General features: G+C 34.5%; 1 protein-coding gene across 7 annotated transcripts in view; it reads left to right on the forward strand.

Annotated features, from left to right (window-relative positions):
- The window catches only part of LOC149779168 (spectrin alpha chain-like), a 125054-nt gene that overhangs the window by 96932 nt on the left and 6847 nt on the right, over window positions 1–21275 (forward strand). For 5 of the 7 annotated variants that reach the window (XM_089939732.1, XM_089939737.1, XM_089939738.1 and 2 more), the window contains 14 exons: window positions 866–970; window positions 1619–1728; window positions 3336–3434; window positions 4264–4384; window positions 5601–5722; window positions 6260–6392; window positions 9145–9243; window positions 10016–10252; window positions 12524–12660; window positions 14173–14362; window positions 15337–15516; window positions 15885–15997; window positions 16787–16804; window positions 19700–19754. In XM_089939732.1, the coding sequence (XP_089795858.1) occupies window positions 866–970; window positions 1619–1728; window positions 3336–3434; window positions 4264–4384; window positions 5601–5722; window positions 6260–6392; window positions 9145–9243; window positions 10016–10252; window positions 12524–12660; window positions 14173–14362; window positions 15337–15516; window positions 15885–15997; window positions 16787–16804; window positions 19700–19754 (1719 nt within the window). The remainder of the gene's footprint in view (window positions 1–865; window positions 971–1618; window positions 1729–3335; window positions 3435–4263; window positions 4385–5600; window positions 5723–6259; window positions 6393–9144; window positions 9244–10015; window positions 10253–12523; window positions 12661–14172; window positions 14363–15336; window positions 15517–15884; window positions 15998–16786; window positions 16805–19699; window positions 19755–21275) is intronic. The other 2 variants (XM_089939735.1, XM_089939739.1) reach the window with 1 other exon arrangement.

Genomic DNA, 21275 nt, shown 5'->3' on the forward strand with positions numbered 1-21275 from the left:
ACTCCTTGGAATGTTCTGCTTCATTCCTTGATTCCTGCAATAGACATAAAAACTTCATTGTCCTAGAATTACATATTTTAAATGAGAAGAAAATAAAACTTTTGTATTGTCTGTTGTTTATCCATACATACAGGTAGTGTGAGATTTCAACCCGAGAACATCATTTATAAACAAGGCTGTGCCATTTAGTTTGAGAATTGAATAAAGAATATTGTTCACCCATCAAGAATGATCTCACCCTGAAGACACTTCTAGGTGTTCTCATTTATTGTTTACACATAAAGAATGATCTCACCCTTAAGACACTTCCAGGTGTTCTCATTTATTGTTTACACATCAAGAATGATCTCACCCTGAAGACACTTCCAGATGTTCTCATTTATTGTTTACACATCAAGAATGATCTCACCCTGAAGACACTTCCAGGTGTTCTCATTTATTGTTTACACATCAAGAATGATCTCACACTGAAGACACTTCAGATCTTCTCATTTAGTGTTTACACGTCAAGAATAATCTCATCCTGAAGACGCTCCAAATGTTCTCCTCAGGAGTCTTTCTCATTCAGAATAACTAGAACTTGATCAGTCACAAAATGTTTCCTTTTTATGCAGTAACTTGAACTCAATAGTCACAGAATGTTTGTAACATGATCAAATTTTACAGTGAATGAGAATCTGTGGCATGAACTTTGCAGACTATTACTGGGAGTATTTTGGGAATAACCATGTCATTGGATACATTGGTTTAATTGTGAAGAACTGGTATTTTTCCCCGTTCAAAACATTGTATAAAAATTCATTTCAGATGACAAGAGTCAGATAAATTCATTGTGACTGACTGTAACCGTGTTGTGTAATTTTAGGTGGAGCAAATGCTGGGATCTGAGGATTATGGGAAGGATCTAGCCTCGGTTCAAAATCTGCTGAAGAAACACCAGCACCTGGAGGCTGATATTGCTGCTCATGAGGTATGATATGCAGTTAAAACTTTGTGGGGAAGCACATAATTTGGCTAAATTAGGTTGTTGTTGTTCAAGGGTTTAACGCCATTTTTCAGCACAAGATAGGCTATACATGGCGGCCAGTATAACTGGTGGAGGAAGAACTTTGGAAAACCCAGGGAAGAACCACCGATTCACGAGAAGCTACTGACAGGCTTTCCCACGTACCCACGCTAGCCGATCCTTGGACTCAAACCCACGCAGACAGGTGAGATGGCAGTGATCCAGAATGGTGAGCGCTTTAGACCACTCGGCCACTTGGGGCCCCAAATTAGTCAGGTAGCCAGAGGGATTATATTTATTTTGGAATGGACAGGAAAACGCCATTTTAAAGGGTTGAATGATTGGATTACACATGACCCATTTTGTGAATATGTGATGCTCATAATTTTTATGTTAAAATAGATTTAATAATAACTGTGGATAACTTTATCTTAAATTCTATTTTTGATCTATGGACATTAAAGTCAGGATGGAAAAAGAGGTGAGAGAAGTGGCATTGGACACTGAATGCTTCGATAACATATTTGCCCACTTTCAAAATAAGGTCATCAAGAACGACATCTCAAGACGTTACATGTATTTCAGTGTCTTATGATTTATTTTTCTCCACAGGATCGTATTAAGGATCTAAATGCTCAAGCAGACCAGTTCATTGATGCCGGAGTATGGGATGCTGAGAGCATTGAAACAAGGAAGAGAACAATCAATGAGAGATATGACAAGTAAGTTGAACTATCCTTTATTTTCTTCATTTCTGTTTATTTTTACTTGAAACATTTTTATTTCTCAAAGTGATTAAATTTTGATTTCAAAACAATTTACAAGTTTCAGGTATATAGCTTTAGTTACACATCTATGCAAGTTTAGTATTTATGCAGCAAGAGAAACTTTAATTTCACTTGAACTGATTGGCAGCAGATTCAAAAGAATATCATGGTTGAAGCTGTCATTGTTTAGAAAACTGATTACAGACATGGCCTAAATCATCTTGCAGGGTCTTTCACAAACAATAGCCTATTGTCCATGAATTGAGTTCTTAGTTTGCTATACTTAACATTTTTTTATGGCCTCAAACTGCCTGAAATTCACATTGCTATCATGGTCAGATACAACACAAGGACCATACACAAACCATACACATCATGGTCAGATATGCCACAAGGACCATACACATGCCATACATGTCATGGTCAGATATAACACAAGGACCATACACATGGTCAGATATGCCACAGGGACAATACACATACCATACACATCATGGTCAGATATGCCACAAGGACCATACACATCATGGTCAGATATGCCACAAGGACCATACACACACCATACACATCATGGTCAGATATGCCACAAGGACCATACACATCATGGTCAGATACAACACAAGGACCATACACACACCATACACATCATGGTTAGATATGCCACAAGGACCATACACATCATGGTCAGATATGCCATAAGGACCATACACATACCATACATGTCATGGTCAGATACAACACAAGGACCATACCCATACCATACACATCATGGTCAGATATGCCACAAGGACCATACACATACAATACACATACCATACACATCATGGTCAGATATGCCACAAGGACCATACACATACCATACATGTCATGGTCAGATACAACACGAGGACCATACACATACTATACACATCATGGTCAGACATGCCACAAGGACCATACACATACAATACACATACCATACACATCATGGTCAGATATGCCACAAGGACCATACACATACCATACACATTATGGTCAGATACGCCACAAGGACCATACACGTGGTCATATACGTTACAAGGACCATACACATTATGGTCCGATACATCACAAGTACCATACACATACCATACACAACATGGTCAGATATGTCACAGGGACCATACACATACCATACACATCATGGTCAGATACAACACAAGGACCATACATATACCATACACATCATTGTCAGATACGTCACAAGGACCATACATGTAATGGTCAGATGCATCAGAAGGACCATACACATACAATACACATACCATACACATCATGGTCAGATATGTCAGAAGGACCATACACATACCATACACATTTTTCAATGAAGTCATTGAAGCTACTAGCTTTGACAGCATGAAAATTAGCATGATTCACAGCATGAAAACTAATATAATTCACAGCAGTTTATTTTACCCATCTCCTCATTTTTGTTGTATGTTTGCTTCTTAAGATTATTTAGAATGCTTTATTGTCCAGTCTGTAAGATTTTTTATAATTTTTGAGAAAAATGTATGATTGACCATTATATTATTTTCTTGTAGGATCAAGGAGCTGTCAGTAGTGCGAAGGAATCGTCTGAATGAGGCAAACAACATGCATCAATTCCTAAGGGATATCGATGATGAGGAGGCATGGATCAAGTAAGTTGATTAGGAGTATAATCATTTATTTTTGGTTCAGCCTGCCTTATAATAAGCTAGACATAATTAATACTGTCAGACAAGATTTTGATATGATCATGTTTAAGAAAAAAGCTTAAACAGTTTGAAGGAATACAGCTTATATGGAGAAACTAAATTTTTTACCTGTATCTGAAGAATTTTATGTTTTACCTGCCTCTTTTATTTTGTATTCCTTTTAAATTCTTTAACGTTTATCGTGTAATAATTCATGTTTATGGGTATCTGGAAAGTTTTTTTTCCAGAGTTATTTTTGCAATTTTATATCTACAGTTAACCATTAATCGGCACTATATAGCCAGCACTGTGTTAATGTACCATTAAACCCTATGCCTACATACTGGGCATTGCAATCTTTCACTGTCCATATGTAAATGCATCGGTACCCAAACTTATTTATTTTCTTCTATGTAGTTCTTTCCTAGCTAAAATAAAGATCTACTCAAAGGGAAGTCTCTTGCGATCTGCCATTTCATAATGCACCGGCAGATCTGGGTCTGTGCAATTTGTTAGGAGTAATCAATAGAGCAAACAAGATAGACTTAATCTACAGGTGCATTGTGCTACAGCAGATAACGGTCTTTGCTTTTTTGCAGTTTGTCTCGACTTATAAGTGAGTTGTTCTCATTTTGCCGGTAGAACCAAAAACTATTTCTCATATGCTGGCTTCTCTAACAGCAATGGATGGAATGTCATGTGATACAGTAAAATAAACGTTGATATTACATGAGAAGTCTACTATCAGTATTATAGTAGAATATTGTTGTACCTGCCTCTTTGGCATTTCCAGGGAGAAAAAGCTGCTGGTGGGATCCGAGGACTATGGAAAGGATCTGACTGGAGTACAAAACCTGCGTAAGAAGCACAAACGTCTTGAGGCAGAACTTGCTAGCCATGAACCTGCCATTCAGGTTAGTCAGAAATTGTTGTAGTACCTCTGTTCATGCCATTAGGCCAGTTTGCAGTACTTTATGGATTCAAGCCAAATTTAGTATTATTTTATTCGTTAACAAGACCTAGATTAAATTTTTCTACTTGGCATTTTGCCACATAATTTAATGGCTTCTGTTTGATGTAATTTGTTGTTGCCATTCAGTAGCTTTTAAAGGACTTCATGGATTCAAAAGCAAATAAGTTCTGAGGTTTTACGTTATGAAGGTCTAGGTCAAGTTCAGTTTTCACCATTTTCCAAAATTTGATGAAGTTGTGGCACCTGTTTCACATGGTACATTTCAGTACATTAGGTTTTGGAGGAATTCATGGATTTAAAAGCAAATTTTATAATACATATTACAGGAATAAGGCATTTCAAATTCAAAATTTTCTTGATTTTCTAATGAATTTAATTGAGTTATGTCCTGTTTATGGTGTAATACTTTGCCCATCAGTTGCTTCAAATTTGTTTCTGCTCATTTCTTTGACTTTTTGATAAAAACAAGAAGCTTTGCATTAAGAAGCAAATGTTCTTAATTCAATATTAACTATTTTCCGAAAATATGTTGCAGAGTAATGTCCTCTGTTTTGGGGAAATATTTGTATTTCATTTGCATCATATTGGCAGGAGCATTTATCTCATATGGACACCTTCCTATTTTCTGGTTTATCTCATATGGACACCTTCCTATTTACTGGTTTATCTCATATGGACACCTTAACATCCTATTTATTGGTTTATCTCATATGGACATCTTAACATCCTATTTACTGGTTTATATGAATGAATGTGCACTCATAGTCCTGCTTCTTTATTGTCTCTGTTACTGTCCCTTAATTTGTTCTTTACAAATATATCAGTTAAAGTAGGGATACAAAGTTCACTCTAGTTTTCTTTTCCCTCTGGAGGTTGATTGAAAGGATTTTGCAATAAATTATGGAACATGCTTTTTGGTTTACCATGTGAAAACAAGTTTGATATGAGACAGCCAAGAATGTTTTAAGAAATACTTGAAGTTTTTTGTCTGACAAACTGAAGTGGTCTTTATTAAAGGCAGGATCTTTTCATTTTTAAAGTTTTCTTGTAGTGGGGAATACATTTTTCATTAGACATGGATTTGGCTTTGGATATTGAAGATAAAACCTGTTTTACCACATAAATCACCTTATAATGATGTTTCATTTTTTGCACAGGCTGTCCATGAGATGGGTGAGAAGCTGATCAGCGAGTCTGACATAAACACGGCTGACATCAGATCCCGCCTTGAACAACTTGCCCAGAGCTGGAATGAGCTCAAACAGATGGCTGCTAACAGGTCAGCACAATTTTAACTAGCGATGAAAGCCATTACAAATACTAGCATTTCTGTTGAGCCAACCCTGTACAAGATATATTGATCACTTCAACATCTATGTGCATGTCTGTTCAGATCCTAAGATTAACCACATTGTTAAGGTTGTATGTATATCTTTGTATATCTTTCTGGCAAAGAAACGCTATGCCCAACAAGAAGAGTGTCTCTTGTTACACTTAAAGGCAAAAACACTACAAGGTGTCTGATTGCATATAGAGAACATGGATGATCATTGGCTAGTCTGTTTGATACAGAGCTTGTGAAACCAGTTAAAGTATAAAATGCCTTGAGCTGCCTTGATGAATTTTTAATGGCTTTAATACAATGTCTTATATTCAAAGTAAAAAATTATAAGTTTTTAATCTGCAGTATTTACTGGTCTTGTTTATATTGCTGGATATCCTAGAATATGGCATATAATAATTATGAAATTATATTATTCACTAAGGAAAGGGAATGTTACGAGTACTGGAGAAAATATTCCGTCTTATTATCCAGGGGTCAGAAATTGGAGGAGTCTTACCTTTATCAGCAGTTCAGTGCTAATGTTGAGGAAGAGGAGGCTTGGATTGCTGAGAAACAACATTTACTCTCTGCTGGGGACTATGGAGACACCATGGCAGCTGTACAGGTAAGTGTGATGAAAGATTTTATAGGAGGGTCCTTGTCTTTGGATTTCTATGAATTTGGAATGCTTCTCGATATTGTTGAAATTTTGGCTTAGTTTGATTGTCAGCATTCTGTATCAACGTTTAGCAGAGCTCTTGTTCGGAATTTCTCTCTGTCCCTTTCCCTTGACACACACACATTATTTTTCTTTACAAACAAAAAATCCCTTAATTATTATTTGATTTGAACCAAATTTATTTTGCAGTTTGATACTTGTGTAAACTTGGATGACTTTAATAGTAGCATTTTGCATAATCATTGACAGTATGTATTCTATGTAATCATTGACAGTATGTATTCTACATAATCATTGACAGTATGTATTCTGCGCAATCATTGACAGTATGTATTCTATGTAATCATTGACAGTATGTATTCTACGTAATCATTGACAGTATGTATTCTACATAATCATTGACAGTATGTATTCTATATAATCACTGACAGTATGTATTCTACGTAATCATTGACAGTATGTATTCTACATAATCATTGACAGTATGTTTTCTGCGTAATCATTGACAGTATGTATTCTATGTAATCATTGACAGTATGTATTCTACGTAATCAACGTAATCATTGACAGTATGTATTCTACGTAATCATTGACAGTATGTATTCTACATAATCATTGACAGTATGTATTCTACGTAATCATTGACAGTATGTATTCTATGTAATCATTGACAGTATGTATTCTACGTAATCAACGTAATCATTGACAGTATGTATTCTACATAATCATTGACAGTATGTATTCTGCGTAATCATTGACAGTATGTATTTTATGTAATCATTGACAGTATGTATTCTGCATAATCATTGACAGTATGTATTCTACGTAATCATTGACAGTATTTATTCTGCGTAATCATTGACAGTATGTATTCTACGTAATCATTGACAGTATGTATTCTATGTAATCATTGACAGTATGTATTCTGCGTAATCATTGACAGTATGTATTCTATGTAATCATTGACAGTATGTATTCTACGTAATCAACGTAATCATTGACAGTATGTATTCTACATAATCATTGACAGTATGTATTCTGCGTAATCATTGACAGTATGTATTCTACGTAATCAACGTAATCATTGACAGTATGTATTCTACATAATCATTGACAGTATGTATTCTGCGTAATCATTGACAGTATGTATTCTATGTAATCATTGACAGTATGTATTCTGCGTAATCATTGACAGTATGTATTCTATGTAATCATTGACAGTATGTATTCTGCGTAATCATTGACAGTATGTATTCTACGTAATCATTGACAGTATGTATTCTATGTAATCATTGACAGTATGTATTCTGCGTAATCATTGACAGTATGTATTCTGCGTAATCATTGACAGTATGTATTCTACGTAATCATTGACAGTATGTAATCTATGTAATCATTGACAGTATGTATTCTGCGTAATCATTGACAGTATGTATTCTACGTAATCATTGACAGTATGTATTCTATGTAATCATTGACAGTATGTATTCTGCGTAATCATTGACAGTATGTTTTCTGCGTAATCATTGACAGTTAGCATTCTGTATAATCATTGACTTATGGCCCATGCATTTTAGACCCACTTGTTTTCCACACAATAACTCCATCAGGTATTATGTGATCTTAGCCATATTTGGTATGCAGCTTGATATTAATGAGAAATTGAGAAAGTTAGATTATCAGCATTCTGTGTTACTATTCTCAGTTTTATCTCGCAGTTATGAGATACTTGAATTTTTGCACAGTTACTACCTTGATTATTTGTGTAAGCAGCTTGATATTGTTAAGGCCTTGAATAAGTTTGATTTTCAGTGTTTTCAGTTTTTGTTTATATTTTTATCTTTGAGTATACTGGTCACAATGCAAAAAAATGGCACTTGTCATCAAATTGACATGGGGGGGGTGTATTTGGGAAAGAGTCTTTCCTGAATATGATGAGAATACAGTAAAGTTGTACATTCATGTAATTTTTCTACAATGTTATGATCCTGTCTAAAAGTGCACATCTGTGTGTGTGTGTGTGTTATCCATTCAGTAAATGGGTCACAGTGCAGACAAGTGTCAATTTTGGCATTCGAGTATTTTGGAAAGTCTTTCTTGAATATGGTGAGACTACAGTAAAGTTGTACATTCATTTGTACCTGGTAATTTTTCTACAATGTTGTGATCCTGTCTAAAAGTGTGTGTGTGTGTGTGTCCCATTCAGTGAATGGGTCACAGTGCAGAAAAGTGTCAATTTTGGCATAAAATTTAGGTTTTGGGTATTTTGGAAAGAGTCCTTGAATTTAATTCAGTTTATTTACACATACACACACACATAAATATATGAGGAGTCAACAGTAAAGTTATACATTCATTTATATCGTATAATTTTTTTACAGTGTTGTGATACTGTCTGAAGGGACGTGTGTGTGTTAAATTTGTTGCTTCCAATTTGCTTTGCATTGAATGATTTTAAAAGTCATGTACCATACATTATAGCTTTCTTGGCATGTGAGATGCAGTGTCAAATGATGGATCTAATATTAAGGTCTTGGGTATAATTTATTACATCTGTTATTACACAACTATATATTTATGACATTGATGTCAATCTCTCATCATAGCAGTTATCTTCTTATTATGAGCATTCATTTGGGTTGAAATAGAGAGGACAGATATCAGTTGTTGAAGCTAATATAATGTATTTTGTCAACAGGGTCTTTTGAAGAAGCATGAGGTTTTCGAGACCGACTTTCAAGTTCACCAACAGCGGTGTCAGGAAGTCCAAAAAGAGGGAGAGAAGTTGATTGAAGAGGTTTGTCTTTTTTTTTTATAACTGTCTGAAATTAAGAATGGTAAAGCAAAATTATTTGAATTGACAAGTGTTGGGTGAGAAACCATTTTTTGTGGAATTTGCCTGTGACTATTGATCCTTTGCTCGGATCCCCTCCCCACTCGACTATTTTAAGGTCCCAGCAACAGTGATTTTTCTGTGAAAGCAGTGGAATTCACACTCCACAATCCACAAAGTTCAAGCCCCAGTAAACAAATGATCCATCTGTATAAATACTTCCCCAGTTGATAAATTTAGGAACTAATGTAAATGACCAAGCCATGAAAAATGGCGACAATGTAGGTAAATCTATTAAGAATATAATATTTTTTCCATCTTCTAGTTCTCTGTTTATTTGTAGATTAATAAAAAATTGTAAGTTAGACATTGCAGAACATTATAAAACTTAAGTATCAGTTGTAGACAATTGTACGTGATCTGAAATAATTATAGCAAAAGCATGTTTGGCAGGTCTATAGTTGTAAAGAAGAATTGCTTTGTACATACCTTTTTAATATGTAATAAATATTCCTTAAGTCTGATAAGTAGAATTTATTGTGAAACCAAATTTTTATTCAAGTTTGCTCAGGTTTAGATGTTTTATGAAAGGTAGGTGTTGAGTGTTGTTGATTACACAAGAGAGGTAGGGAGTTGAAAAATAAAAATTGTGAGAGACACTAAAATTTAAACGAATAAATAAAGAAAGAAATCCCTTTGCATAAAAGTAGAAATTATGGATTTAATTTGACTGCAGGGTAACCATAATCGTGACAATATTGCCCAGAGGATCCAGAGTTTGCAAGAAAAGCTGAGGTCCTTGGAAGATGCCGCTCGAAGACGCAAGGCCAATCTCCTCGACAACTCGAACTTCCTGCAGTTCATGTGGAAGACTGACGTCGTCGAGAGCTGGATTGCTGATAAAGAAAATCAAGTTCGTTCAGAAGATTATGGCCGTGATTTGTCATCAGTGCAGACACTCCTTACAAAACAGGTACAAGTGACAACAAAGTCATTATGTTGTTGTTGATTCATTGGTAATATTTTACTTGCTTGTTTTGCTCATCTGGCCTTCGAAATAGAGGTCTTGGTTTTGATTCGTACAGAATTATTTTTCGGATGCCCCAGACATCCCAGTTGAGGGGGTCATAAGTTTTACCAATATCTGTCCATCCCATTTCATCGTATCAATTCAATTCACACAAATTTCATTCTCATAACCTTTGGAAGATTGAAATATAATTATGATATGAGAATTTAAATTAGGTGAAGCTCTCAAGTTGTCACCATTTTGTTTCTGCTAGCAAGTTTTTGAAAGTCGCATATCTTTATCATCAATGGCTGCATTCAAGTGAAGCTTTAATGTATTAATACTATGGACCTACTCCTATCATAAGAGTTACTCTCTTGCTTTTGTTCCAACTTAAAGCTTGGTTCATCATTGTGAACAGTGTTTAAAGTTTACATTAAAGTTTCTTTAAGTCATATAACTTTCCATCAGTTGCTGCTTTCAAGTAAAAATTTGATACAGTATTACTGTCTGCTTGTGATGTACACCATGATATGCTTGGATTTCTTTTTTCCTTTTCCAGCTACTTCAGCAGGATGAACAATACGTTAAGTTTTGTGATCAAGTTTTTAAAAGTCATTTATTTCTATATTAGTGGCTGCATTGAAATGAAACTTTCATTAATATTACAATATATTTGAAGGTGATACAGTGATATGTGAGGTTGATTTCATTTCCGTCTTGCTTGTATGAGCATTATCTTCAAAAATGTTCAGATTATATATGAAAATTATGGGGTTACATTGACCAGCATACTAATGCTGGTTGGACATTAAAATTTGTGGAACGTTTGTTTGTGTTTTTTTTTTTTATGAATTTATTGGGTTGAAATTAAATTTGTTATTAGGTTTTTGATTAAGATGGCATAGATCAAATTTTACATCGTTTTTGCCCAATTTGACTCGAGATTTTGACCTTGTAATATTTAACAGCATTCATTGGAATGAAACAAAAATTGTCTGAGGCTTCACATTATTAAGACGTATTTTCACCAAATTTCTGGTAAAATGGTATGAACTATAACTTGGAATTTTGTTCGTGAATTTGCACTGAGTAACTTTATCTGGAATTTAATGATTGAAATGAAGCTTTTTATTTTTTGGGGAAAAAACAGACTTTGGAAAAGCTAGATTTTATGTTATGAAGTTATAACCCCACTTTGACTTAGGACTGTTCCTGTAAAACATAGTTGGGACTTCGTACTTTTATAAGGAGGAGTGACCCATAGCTGTAGTTTAAAACTTTATATTATTTTCATATGAAACTTTTTGAGTAATCATTCTACCTTGGCATATATTTTTTTAAAAATGCACTCCCATGGTACTGTGTATGTTTAAATGGAACCCTTCCAGTGAATTATATTCACTAGTGCATCTTAGAAATTTGCTGTTCCATTGCATCATATTCACATGGCCTTCCATGTCATATGGATGCTTTTCAAGATTTTTTGGTTCATAGGCAGTACAGGTTTAGATGTTTAAAAGTTAAATATTTACTAATTATAAAAATTAAGTTGCCAACCAACTTCTATATTAATTACAGTTTATAAGCAATCTTGTCTTTTGAAATTATTTTGATAAATCTGTTATTGTATTCTGTTTACAAAACATGAAGAAAAAACCACTAAATTACTTAAATTTTGCATTGTAATTTGCAAAAATGTAGTTGGAATAACTGCAGCACTATATTGTAGGATTTATTTAATAGACAGCATATCAATTTTATCATAAGTATATTTTTTTATGTATAAAAACCTGCAAGCATGAAACACATACTATGTGTATTTGCTTGTTTTATACCATTTCTACTAGATGCATCACACATGCAAATAAGTTGCACCCTTTCATGTTACCTTGAAATAGTGGTTGATATTGACCAAATCATAAAGTTCAGACGTTAAGTAGTTACATCATGCCCAACCCCTCCATTTTCCATGGGTTTTCTTTTAATACCCAAAATATTATTAAAAAATGACTGATTAGTCATAACAGATGGCATAAATACTAATATGTCAGTGCATTATATCTTGGAAGATCTGGGTCAGAGCTATTAACTGTCAGATGTGACTTGTATGCTGGTATATACAGCATGTACAGTACTGACAACAAACCCTAATCAGTTGGAACATTAATCCAGGTCTGTAATGTTTGGAATAGTTTTTGTAGACGGGTACATTTGGGCCTCCTTTCTTTATAGGAAACTTTCGATGCTGGTCTGCAAGCCTTTGAGAAGGAAGGAATTCAGACCATTACTGCACTGAAGGACCAACTTGTGGCGGCCAAGCATGCTCAGACTCGTGCCATCGAACAGCGCTATAGTGACGTTATGGCAAGGTGAGTAACAAACAGCTATATTTCATACTCCTTGCTAGAATTTGTTCTGTGCTGTTTTCATCTTTGGCCAGGGAGGAATTTTAGGCACAGAAAAAAATGGCTGTCTCCATCTCCAGCACCACACAGATATGATAGCACACCGTTAAATAACATGTTGACTTGAAACATTTGTCAACAAGTAACTGTGGTTGCAAACGTTGTGTAAACAAAAGGTCTCACTTGGTCACAAACCACACAAATTGAATTGTTTAGCTGAGGAGCTTATTAAATTTATGCATTGTTTACACATGCAACTTGGAAATTGCTGCATAGTGCATTGAGCCGATTACCTTGTTTCAGGGCCAGCCCATGTTTTGAATAAATATGTACATTTATACTAAGTCTATATGTGAGGTCATTTCTTTGTTTACAAAATAGAAATGCTGTTAAGCTTCATATGTTCAGCATCTGCTCTAACATCATGTTTCTAAAGGATTTTTTGAAATCTTCAACCTGCTTCTTTGACAACAATGTACATATAAAAAATTCTGCACATTAGTTCTCCATCAGATGACAAGCGTTGTGATGGCTTGCTGTTTTCAGGTGGGGGATTTTGTCTCTCGAGTTCTTTGTGCCAATTATATTTTATATTGGAAACCTATGGATATGCTGCAGAATCCAAATTTCTCAAGTTATTTCCATATAATCATGGTACCTTGACAAGTTATTTCCATATAATCATGGTTTATATCTTCAAACTGCTTCTTTGACAATAGTATACATATATAAAAATGCATAATAACATCGGATGACGAGCGTAGTGATGGCTTGCGCTTGGGATAAGGGGAAAAAGCTTGTTGATTTTAAGGTCACAACATGAAGATAAAAAATGGATTACTTACGACATTGTTGGTTCTGCATCACGGACATGTACAAGGATTGCAGTTGGGGAAAGAAAGAAGTTTATTGATTTGAGGGTTGAATAATGGTTTATGATTAAGGGTTACAGTGACGGAAAAAATGGTTTCTGCACACAAATTTCAGCTTATGTTCATGTAACTTTAACAAAGTTTGTAGATGACTTACATATTGGGTAAGAAGGAAGTCTATTGATTTGTGGTCAGAGATCAAAGTCACTGACTGAAAGAAGAAAAATGTGCTTTGCATAATAACTTTAGTAGACCTTGATCAAAATTTGTAAAAGGCTTTCATTTAAAGTATGGAAGAAGCCCAGATCAAAAGATCATTGATTATTGTAGATTAAAAAAAAGAGAAAAAAGGTTTAGCAGAATAACTTTTGGTTTTGAGAAAGTTCCTTTACCAAACTTTGCGGTAACCAAGACAACTGTAGATCATGGTATATGTTCAATAAGAAATTGATGGTTTCTGTACAAAAGTTTATTTCTTCAGGACAGCATAGCTGGTCAGAAGGTCCATTTCATTGGTCAATACTCACCAGAATCAAGCAATCCCTACAAGAATCTATATACAGAACTTGAACATAATGTTGAGATGCATAATTTCTTGTTTCAGATGGCAAAAGCTGCTAGCTGACTCGGAAGCACGCAAACAGAGGCTGCTGAGGTTACAGGAACAGTACCGCCAGATTGAGGACCTGTACCTTGCCTTTGCCAAGAAAGCATCGGCCTTCAACAGCTGGTTTGAGAATGCGGAGGAGGATCTGACTGATCCAGTCCGCTGTAACTCAGTAGAGGAGATCAGAGTAAGATATCTCAATCAGGAAATAATTCCGGTTCATTTAAAGACCTTGATAGTGATTATACTGCTGTCCCAAAAAATTGCTGCAAAAAAACGAGTCCTTGGTAAAATGATATGAGGATAACATTCAGGTTGATTTAAAAATAATCCTTGGTAACATAATAGGGGGATATCATTCAGGTTGATTTGAGGACCTTGACAGTGGTTACACTGTTGTAAAAGTGCCAAAATAATCCTTGATAACATAATAGGGGGATATCATTCAGGTTGATTTGAGGACCTTGATAGTGGTTACACTGTTGCAAAAGCGCCAAAATAATCCTTGATAACATAATAGGGGGAGATCATTCGGGTTGATTTGAGGACCTTGATAGTGGTTACACTGTTGCAAAAGCGCCAAAATAATCCTTGGTAACATAATAGGGGGATATCATTCAGGTTGATTTGAGGACCTTGATAGTGGTTACACTGTTGCAAAAGCGCCAAAATAATCCTTGGTAACATAATAGGGGGATATTATTCAGGTTGATTTGAGGACCTTGATAGTGGTTACACTGTTGCAAAAGCGCCAAAATAATCCTTGATAACATAATAGGGGGATATCATTCAGGTTGATTTGAGGACCTTGAATGTGGTTATACTGCTGAAGAAAAAGAGTCCTTGGTAAAATGCATGCATTTTGTACATTAAAGCTAACATTTGCATAATAAAATCATTTAATATCAGAATGTTATCTTACTCAGTAAATATTATAGGAAATTGTGTGCAGAGTTAATCATGGAAGATTTATTAATTTGGAGCATCATCATATCATAAATAAAGAGAAAAAGTTATTTTGGATTTTACTACTCTAAATTGATGGTTCAACTTTAATTTAGCAAATTAAGCCTGTTTGAATATGTACTAGGGTATAAAACTGAATGGACTTGTTTCATTGAAAATTGGCAATGTATCACCAATGATTTATGCATATTTCAGCATCTGCGTGAGAGCCATGAGCAATTCAAAGCTTCACTGAGCGCAGCCCAGGCTGACTTCAACCAACTGGCAGCCCTGGACAAGCAGATAAAGAGCTTCAATGTTGGCCCTAACCCCTACACCTGGTTTACCATGGAGGCACTTGAAGACACCTGGAGAAACCTGCAGAAAATAATCAAGGTAAAAAACAAAACAATTCTTCCTTATCCATCTCCAGAATTGTTTCTGTTTATTCCCTTATTCTTGGTTCACTGTGGAAATTAAAGACTGTAAGGAAAAAGCCAATACATGTGATAGAAGTTGTTGAGAATATTAATTGGGTTAACCTGCAGAAAGTCATGAAGATACTGTCTTTTCTGTTTCTTTGCCTGTCCATCTATCTATATAACTCCTGGGCTTGTTTCATCATAGAAGGGCTGGACAGTCTTAACCATTATGCAGACAAAATTACAGAGAGGTTCATTTCTTAAAAATATTACAGATAACCATGCATGTTAGAACTTATGCATTTGCAAGCTTTTGCTCATATCATTTTGTGTCATTATCAGGAACGTGATGGGGACTTGTCAAGGGAACAACAACGTCAGGAAGAGAATGATCAACTTCGCAAACAATTTGCTCAGGCTGCCAATGCCTTCCACTCCTGGCTGACAGAAACCAGGTCAGTCATCATAGGCATTTTTCTTTTTTCATGTTAATCTACTTTTGATTTTCTTAAGTCTCTTCTCTGACAGACATCCTCAAGGTTTTCTGATAGAAAATTGCTGTGCCTATAGCAGGTGAAGCAATTCTTTGTTTTTTGTTGTTTTTTAAAAGTGTAATATAACATGAGGAAAGACTGAATCTGCAGAAACAAGTTTTGCATAGTGACTCAAAAGTAAACTCAGATAGGATAACAGTGGAACTTAAATAAAGCCAAAATAGACCAAGACTTGTTCATTGTTAAACATGATGCATATTACATCATAATCACTATTCTGCATACAGTAATGCCTTTATTATCCAGTCTAAGCAGCAGCATGGAAGATTGTTTTTTTGGTGGTAATTTGGAGTAGATGGAAGGAAACAAGCAGTGTCCAGTTGTATAAGCAATTGATTTTGTATGTCAACACTCGAGACTGAACTGTTAGATTCTAAACAATTATGTATAGTTTATGTTTTTACTTTTATGCTATTGTTAGATATATTTCTTCTTTAGTTAAATAGTTTCTTGTGCTGTCTTTGAAAAACGTCCTTATGTAAATAAAAGTTTCATTAGAAAACTATTTCCACATACTTTGTAGCATATTAAATCACTTGACAGTGATTAGTATTTGTATTTGAAACTTTAAAGACAACACACCATTTTATGTTGAAAGTATGTCTTGTCAATGCTTTTTCTTTGTCCCTTATTATCATGCCATGGTAACCATTTTTATTTACATATCTTCCCATGGTTCTCTCCACACAGGCTGTGGCTGTTGGATGGGTCAATGTTTTCTCTTTCTTAGCATGGTTTTTGAGGAGCAGACAATATAGCTCTTTACCAGAATCAGTGTTGTGAATAGTCCCTTATTTCTGAATGCATTTGGAGTGATTTTGATAGTGAATACTTTTTTAACATTCATTTTTTGCCCCTCAGATTTTGCTGAATAACCAAATGTCTTATATTAAGCTTGTACTAGAAGAGTGTAGACAGGTTTGTTGGCAGTAAGTATTAATGGTGCTGTACAATATTTAGATATATGTATCTTGGTACTTGTACATCAGCTGCATGTATACAGGTATCTCATTTTAACGCTTTGATAGTGAATATTTATTTTCCACATCGTTTGTATTAAGAAGAAACAATGTCAGAATGTTTATGGTGTAAATGAAGCAACTTTCATGCCCCTCTTTACATCTGTTGAAATCGTAAAAGCTTGAAATCTTGTCTCTGCCCGACCCATGTTCAACTAATAAGTGCATGAAGCAGCTGTCTTGCCCCAAGGCTCAACACGTGTTCAAATTGTCATTGCATGAAATAAGAGATATTTTAACTTCTGTCAATAATATTGAGTATGATCAGTCATCTTCGAGTTGCTAAAATTCTTATTTTGAGTGAAGATAATGGAATTGTGTGGAATTTAGCATGTTGTGCTGCAGTCCTGCAATTAGTGATTGATAAAAACGAATGATTTCCTGACTAAAGAGTTAATAGTGTTGCGCTTTTATCCATGGTATTTTGAGTGAGTCTGAAGACAGTACTGTGTTGGCGATAAAGTGACCACTAGGAAGGGAGGCCTTCACCTACTAAATGCCCATTGCTACTGTAAAGATTTCATTGGAGGTCTTGCTCTCCAGCTACCTTTTAAGTTCAGCCCCTTGCATTCTGTTTTGATATTACTAACAAAAAATACTAGACATTTGAAGGGGTGTATCACATTATGTTGCATGTAATTATCAGATTCCCCCCCACCTGAATTTTTTTTTTATTTGGTGTTGTAAAACATTACTAAATGTATACATATACATATATATATATATATATATATATATATATATATATATATATATATATATATATATAAAAACAATAAGATGAACAGTTCTTACTATTACAACAATTTTAAGGAGGAATTAAATCTATTTTGCCTCTAACTTTTTCAGTTAGGTAACAATTTTAGTACATAATTTGGAAATCTATGAATATAAAAAAAAGTTTCAAAATAGAGAGGTTTACTATATTAACCATTCTTCTATATAAAAAAATATTTAAAATGTTGCTTGTGTAGTTTAACCTATCTGTATTTCATTTTAAAATGTAATGTTTGTAGCAGCCAATAGGTTTTTCTGATAATAATAGTAATAGTATTTTATATGTAAAGATAGGTTAACATTTCTCCAGTAGGATTGGGCAGAAGGCTTTATCATGGGTTGAGAATTCACTTGCCCAACCCAAATTTGAAAGTGAACATTTCTGGCAGTTGAGTGAAATTTCCATTTGCTCACTGGATGGGGCAAATTTTAGATTTAGGGCAGAACATTGTTTCCCTTTAAAGAAAAGCATGTTTCATCAAGAATATTGCCAAATATTGTTCATTGTGAGTCAGTACCATCTACTGAAGTTTTGTTTTTCATCAGGCATATAGCATATCAGCTTATGGGATAGTCTGTTGTCCATCATGATTTATTCATTTGTTCATTAGCACAAGTTTGTTATCGCTAATCCTCCTGAACACTCCCATGGTCTAGTTGGTCCTAAATGAAATTGGTTGCTGTTGGGACATTCAATGTGGCCATCACAGAGGCCATGATGAAAATTCTTGTTATTGCTACTCAAGAATGGATGGTCATTTCAGTGCAGGGTTTTCACTGAAAGACCTCTTACGATGTCTAGTTGGTCTCAAGTGAAAATATTCATCTGATATCCAATATCGCAGTTACAGAAGGCATTTTGAAATTCTTATTATTGCTGTTCATCCTGAGTGGATGATTTTATCGATATGGTTTAATTTTTACTGAAAACACTTCTTAAGATGTCTTGCTGGTCTTATAAAAAAAATGGTGCTGATTTGACATTCAATATGGCCATGATGGCAGCCATTTTAAAAATCTTAATATCACGACTCAACTTGAACGGAAAGATGTACTGACATGAGGTTTTTACCACAAGACTTATTATTTTACTGGAAAACATGTAATGATGTCTGCTTTATGTGAAATGAAAATGGTGCCAAGCTGACTTACAGTATGTTTACCAAAGCAGCTAATTTCAAAATCTTTCGATTTGCTGAAGAATATCAGAGCTGATTTCAATACTTGACAGTTAAAAGAAGAAATGGTCTTGTCATGAATTTCTGGAGGTTCTTTTTGCCCAGTTGAACATCATTTCCTTTGAAAGACTCTTGTAATCAGCCTCTTACCAATGCTTTGTCTTTAGTCTTCAGTATTAATAAATGCCTCCCAGAGTGATTGATCTCAGTTACTTATTACTTATAATTGCTATTAGAAGTGCCACAGAATAAGTTCAGGAAAGCAACCTTTCATATGATCAAATTTAGGCCATTAACATTATCAACTTTATATTTATGTAATGGCTGGTTGAGAAAGAGTTACTCTTGGCAAGTAAAAATCTTTTGGACTTGCCTAACAGGGAATATAGATAAAGTGTTTTCAGCCCCTGCCTATAGATACCTTCACAACAATAGCCAACTTATTGAGGTTTTTTTATGTTCACTGTATGATAAAACTTTGTATATTTTTACATGCCACTATACATTGCTATATTTTTACATGCCACTATGCATTGCTATATTTTTACATGCCACTATGCATTGCTATGTTTTTACATGCCACTATGCATTGCTATGTTTTTCTAATTTTGGTTTATTACTGTTTACAGGGCAGCCATGATGGAAGGTTCTGGAACATTGGAAGATCAGCTTGAGGCAACAAAGGTTTGTAACTGACATTTCCTAGTGGGTTCTAGTTGATTGAGTTTTGTGCGGTGTGCTGTTGTCACAAATCAGAATGGCACATGAACTTCACAATAACTGTTGTGTTGCCAGTGAAGGATGAGATATAGGTATCATTTTATGCAACAATGATGACATGTTGTCAGCTTTGTTAAGGTGTCTAGTTGATGATTATAGTTATCTAGCCCAGAATTGGTTTTATTTTTTTTCTTCTAGGTTCTGGGTTTAGTTTTCTGTTTTCTGAATCAACATCATCAAATTAACAACTTTGAATAGGAAGCTTTAGTTAAATATTCTTTATTGGAAAAAATTCACAGTACGTTGTAAATATCAATGTGTGATAAAATTTTGATAAATGTTAGTAATGACTGCTGGTGGGGATATCTTAAGTGACAAATACTAAATAAATACATTTTATCAAGTGAAATTTTTGTTTTAGTTTTATTTTTTAATTTGGTCTCAGTGCCATTGTGTATTCAAATGGGAAAAGTGTTCATCAACCATCACGGCTATATCCATAAGCATTTCAATCTAACCCATTGTCACTGTTATATCTCTTACCGAAAGTTGTTTGCTACATTGCCACAATTAAAGTAGACAAGCTTTGTATCATTACATTAAATACATATTTTGTATCAGGTCAAATAAAACAGGGTAGAAAGAAAGAAAAGTGCAAGGTATGTAAGTCCTATCAATGGAAGAGCTAGCAGTCTTAGTCCTATGTCAATCAAATCTACTCATTTCTGTTGACCATTTGAACACTTGGATATATTATTATACAATATTTAAAGTATCTGGGGTCTGTTTGATTCATTCTCAAATGTGATCAGTGATGGCAAGAGAACCAAGTAAAAGGTATGAAAAGCTGTTTCGCAGATTGGGTTCATTATGGCAAAGCGAGTTCCAAAGTTTGTAGTGAATTTGAAATGCCCGAAATGGCACTCAGAGGTTTGCTGAAGGATGAGTAGAAATTTTATACTTATTGCAATGAAATAACAGCATTAATATTGTACTAATAAACATTTTTTCTTTTTAAAGTGTTTTTATCTTGTTTCATGAAACAAATGTCTTTTTCTTGTGAATCAACAAAAACACTAGAATATATCCACATTCACATAAAAAAGCAGTGATGTAATACACAGTGTTTTTGCTGGTACACATGTGATGTGTGGTGACACCACTTGGAGTAATTTTTTTAGAGATTGGTCAACACCAAAATCAAGATAATTTATAAGAAAAGTGAACAATTTCAATTAGAAAATGCTGCATGTTGACGATTATATCTAACATGATTATGAAACTAGTTTTCCACCCATTCTCAATGTTGATATCCAAACCTGAATTTTTCATAGGTCCTAGGTAACTTGCACCCATGTTAAGACTGCAGTGTACGTTTTTGGACCCTGCTGTCCTTGAATTCTCGAGGGATAGGTGTACATTTTACCTAAACAAGTCATGATAATAATGTTTTTTAAATGATATTGCTGCAGATTCAAAATTTTG

The sequence above is a fragment of the Sinohyriopsis cumingii genome, chromosome 17 (assembly GCF_028554795.1).
Source record: "Sinohyriopsis cumingii isolate HCF-2022 chromosome 17, ASM2855479v2, whole genome shotgun sequence".
Lineage (NCBI taxonomy): Eukaryota > Metazoa > Mollusca > Bivalvia > Unionida > Unionidae > Sinohyriopsis > Sinohyriopsis cumingii.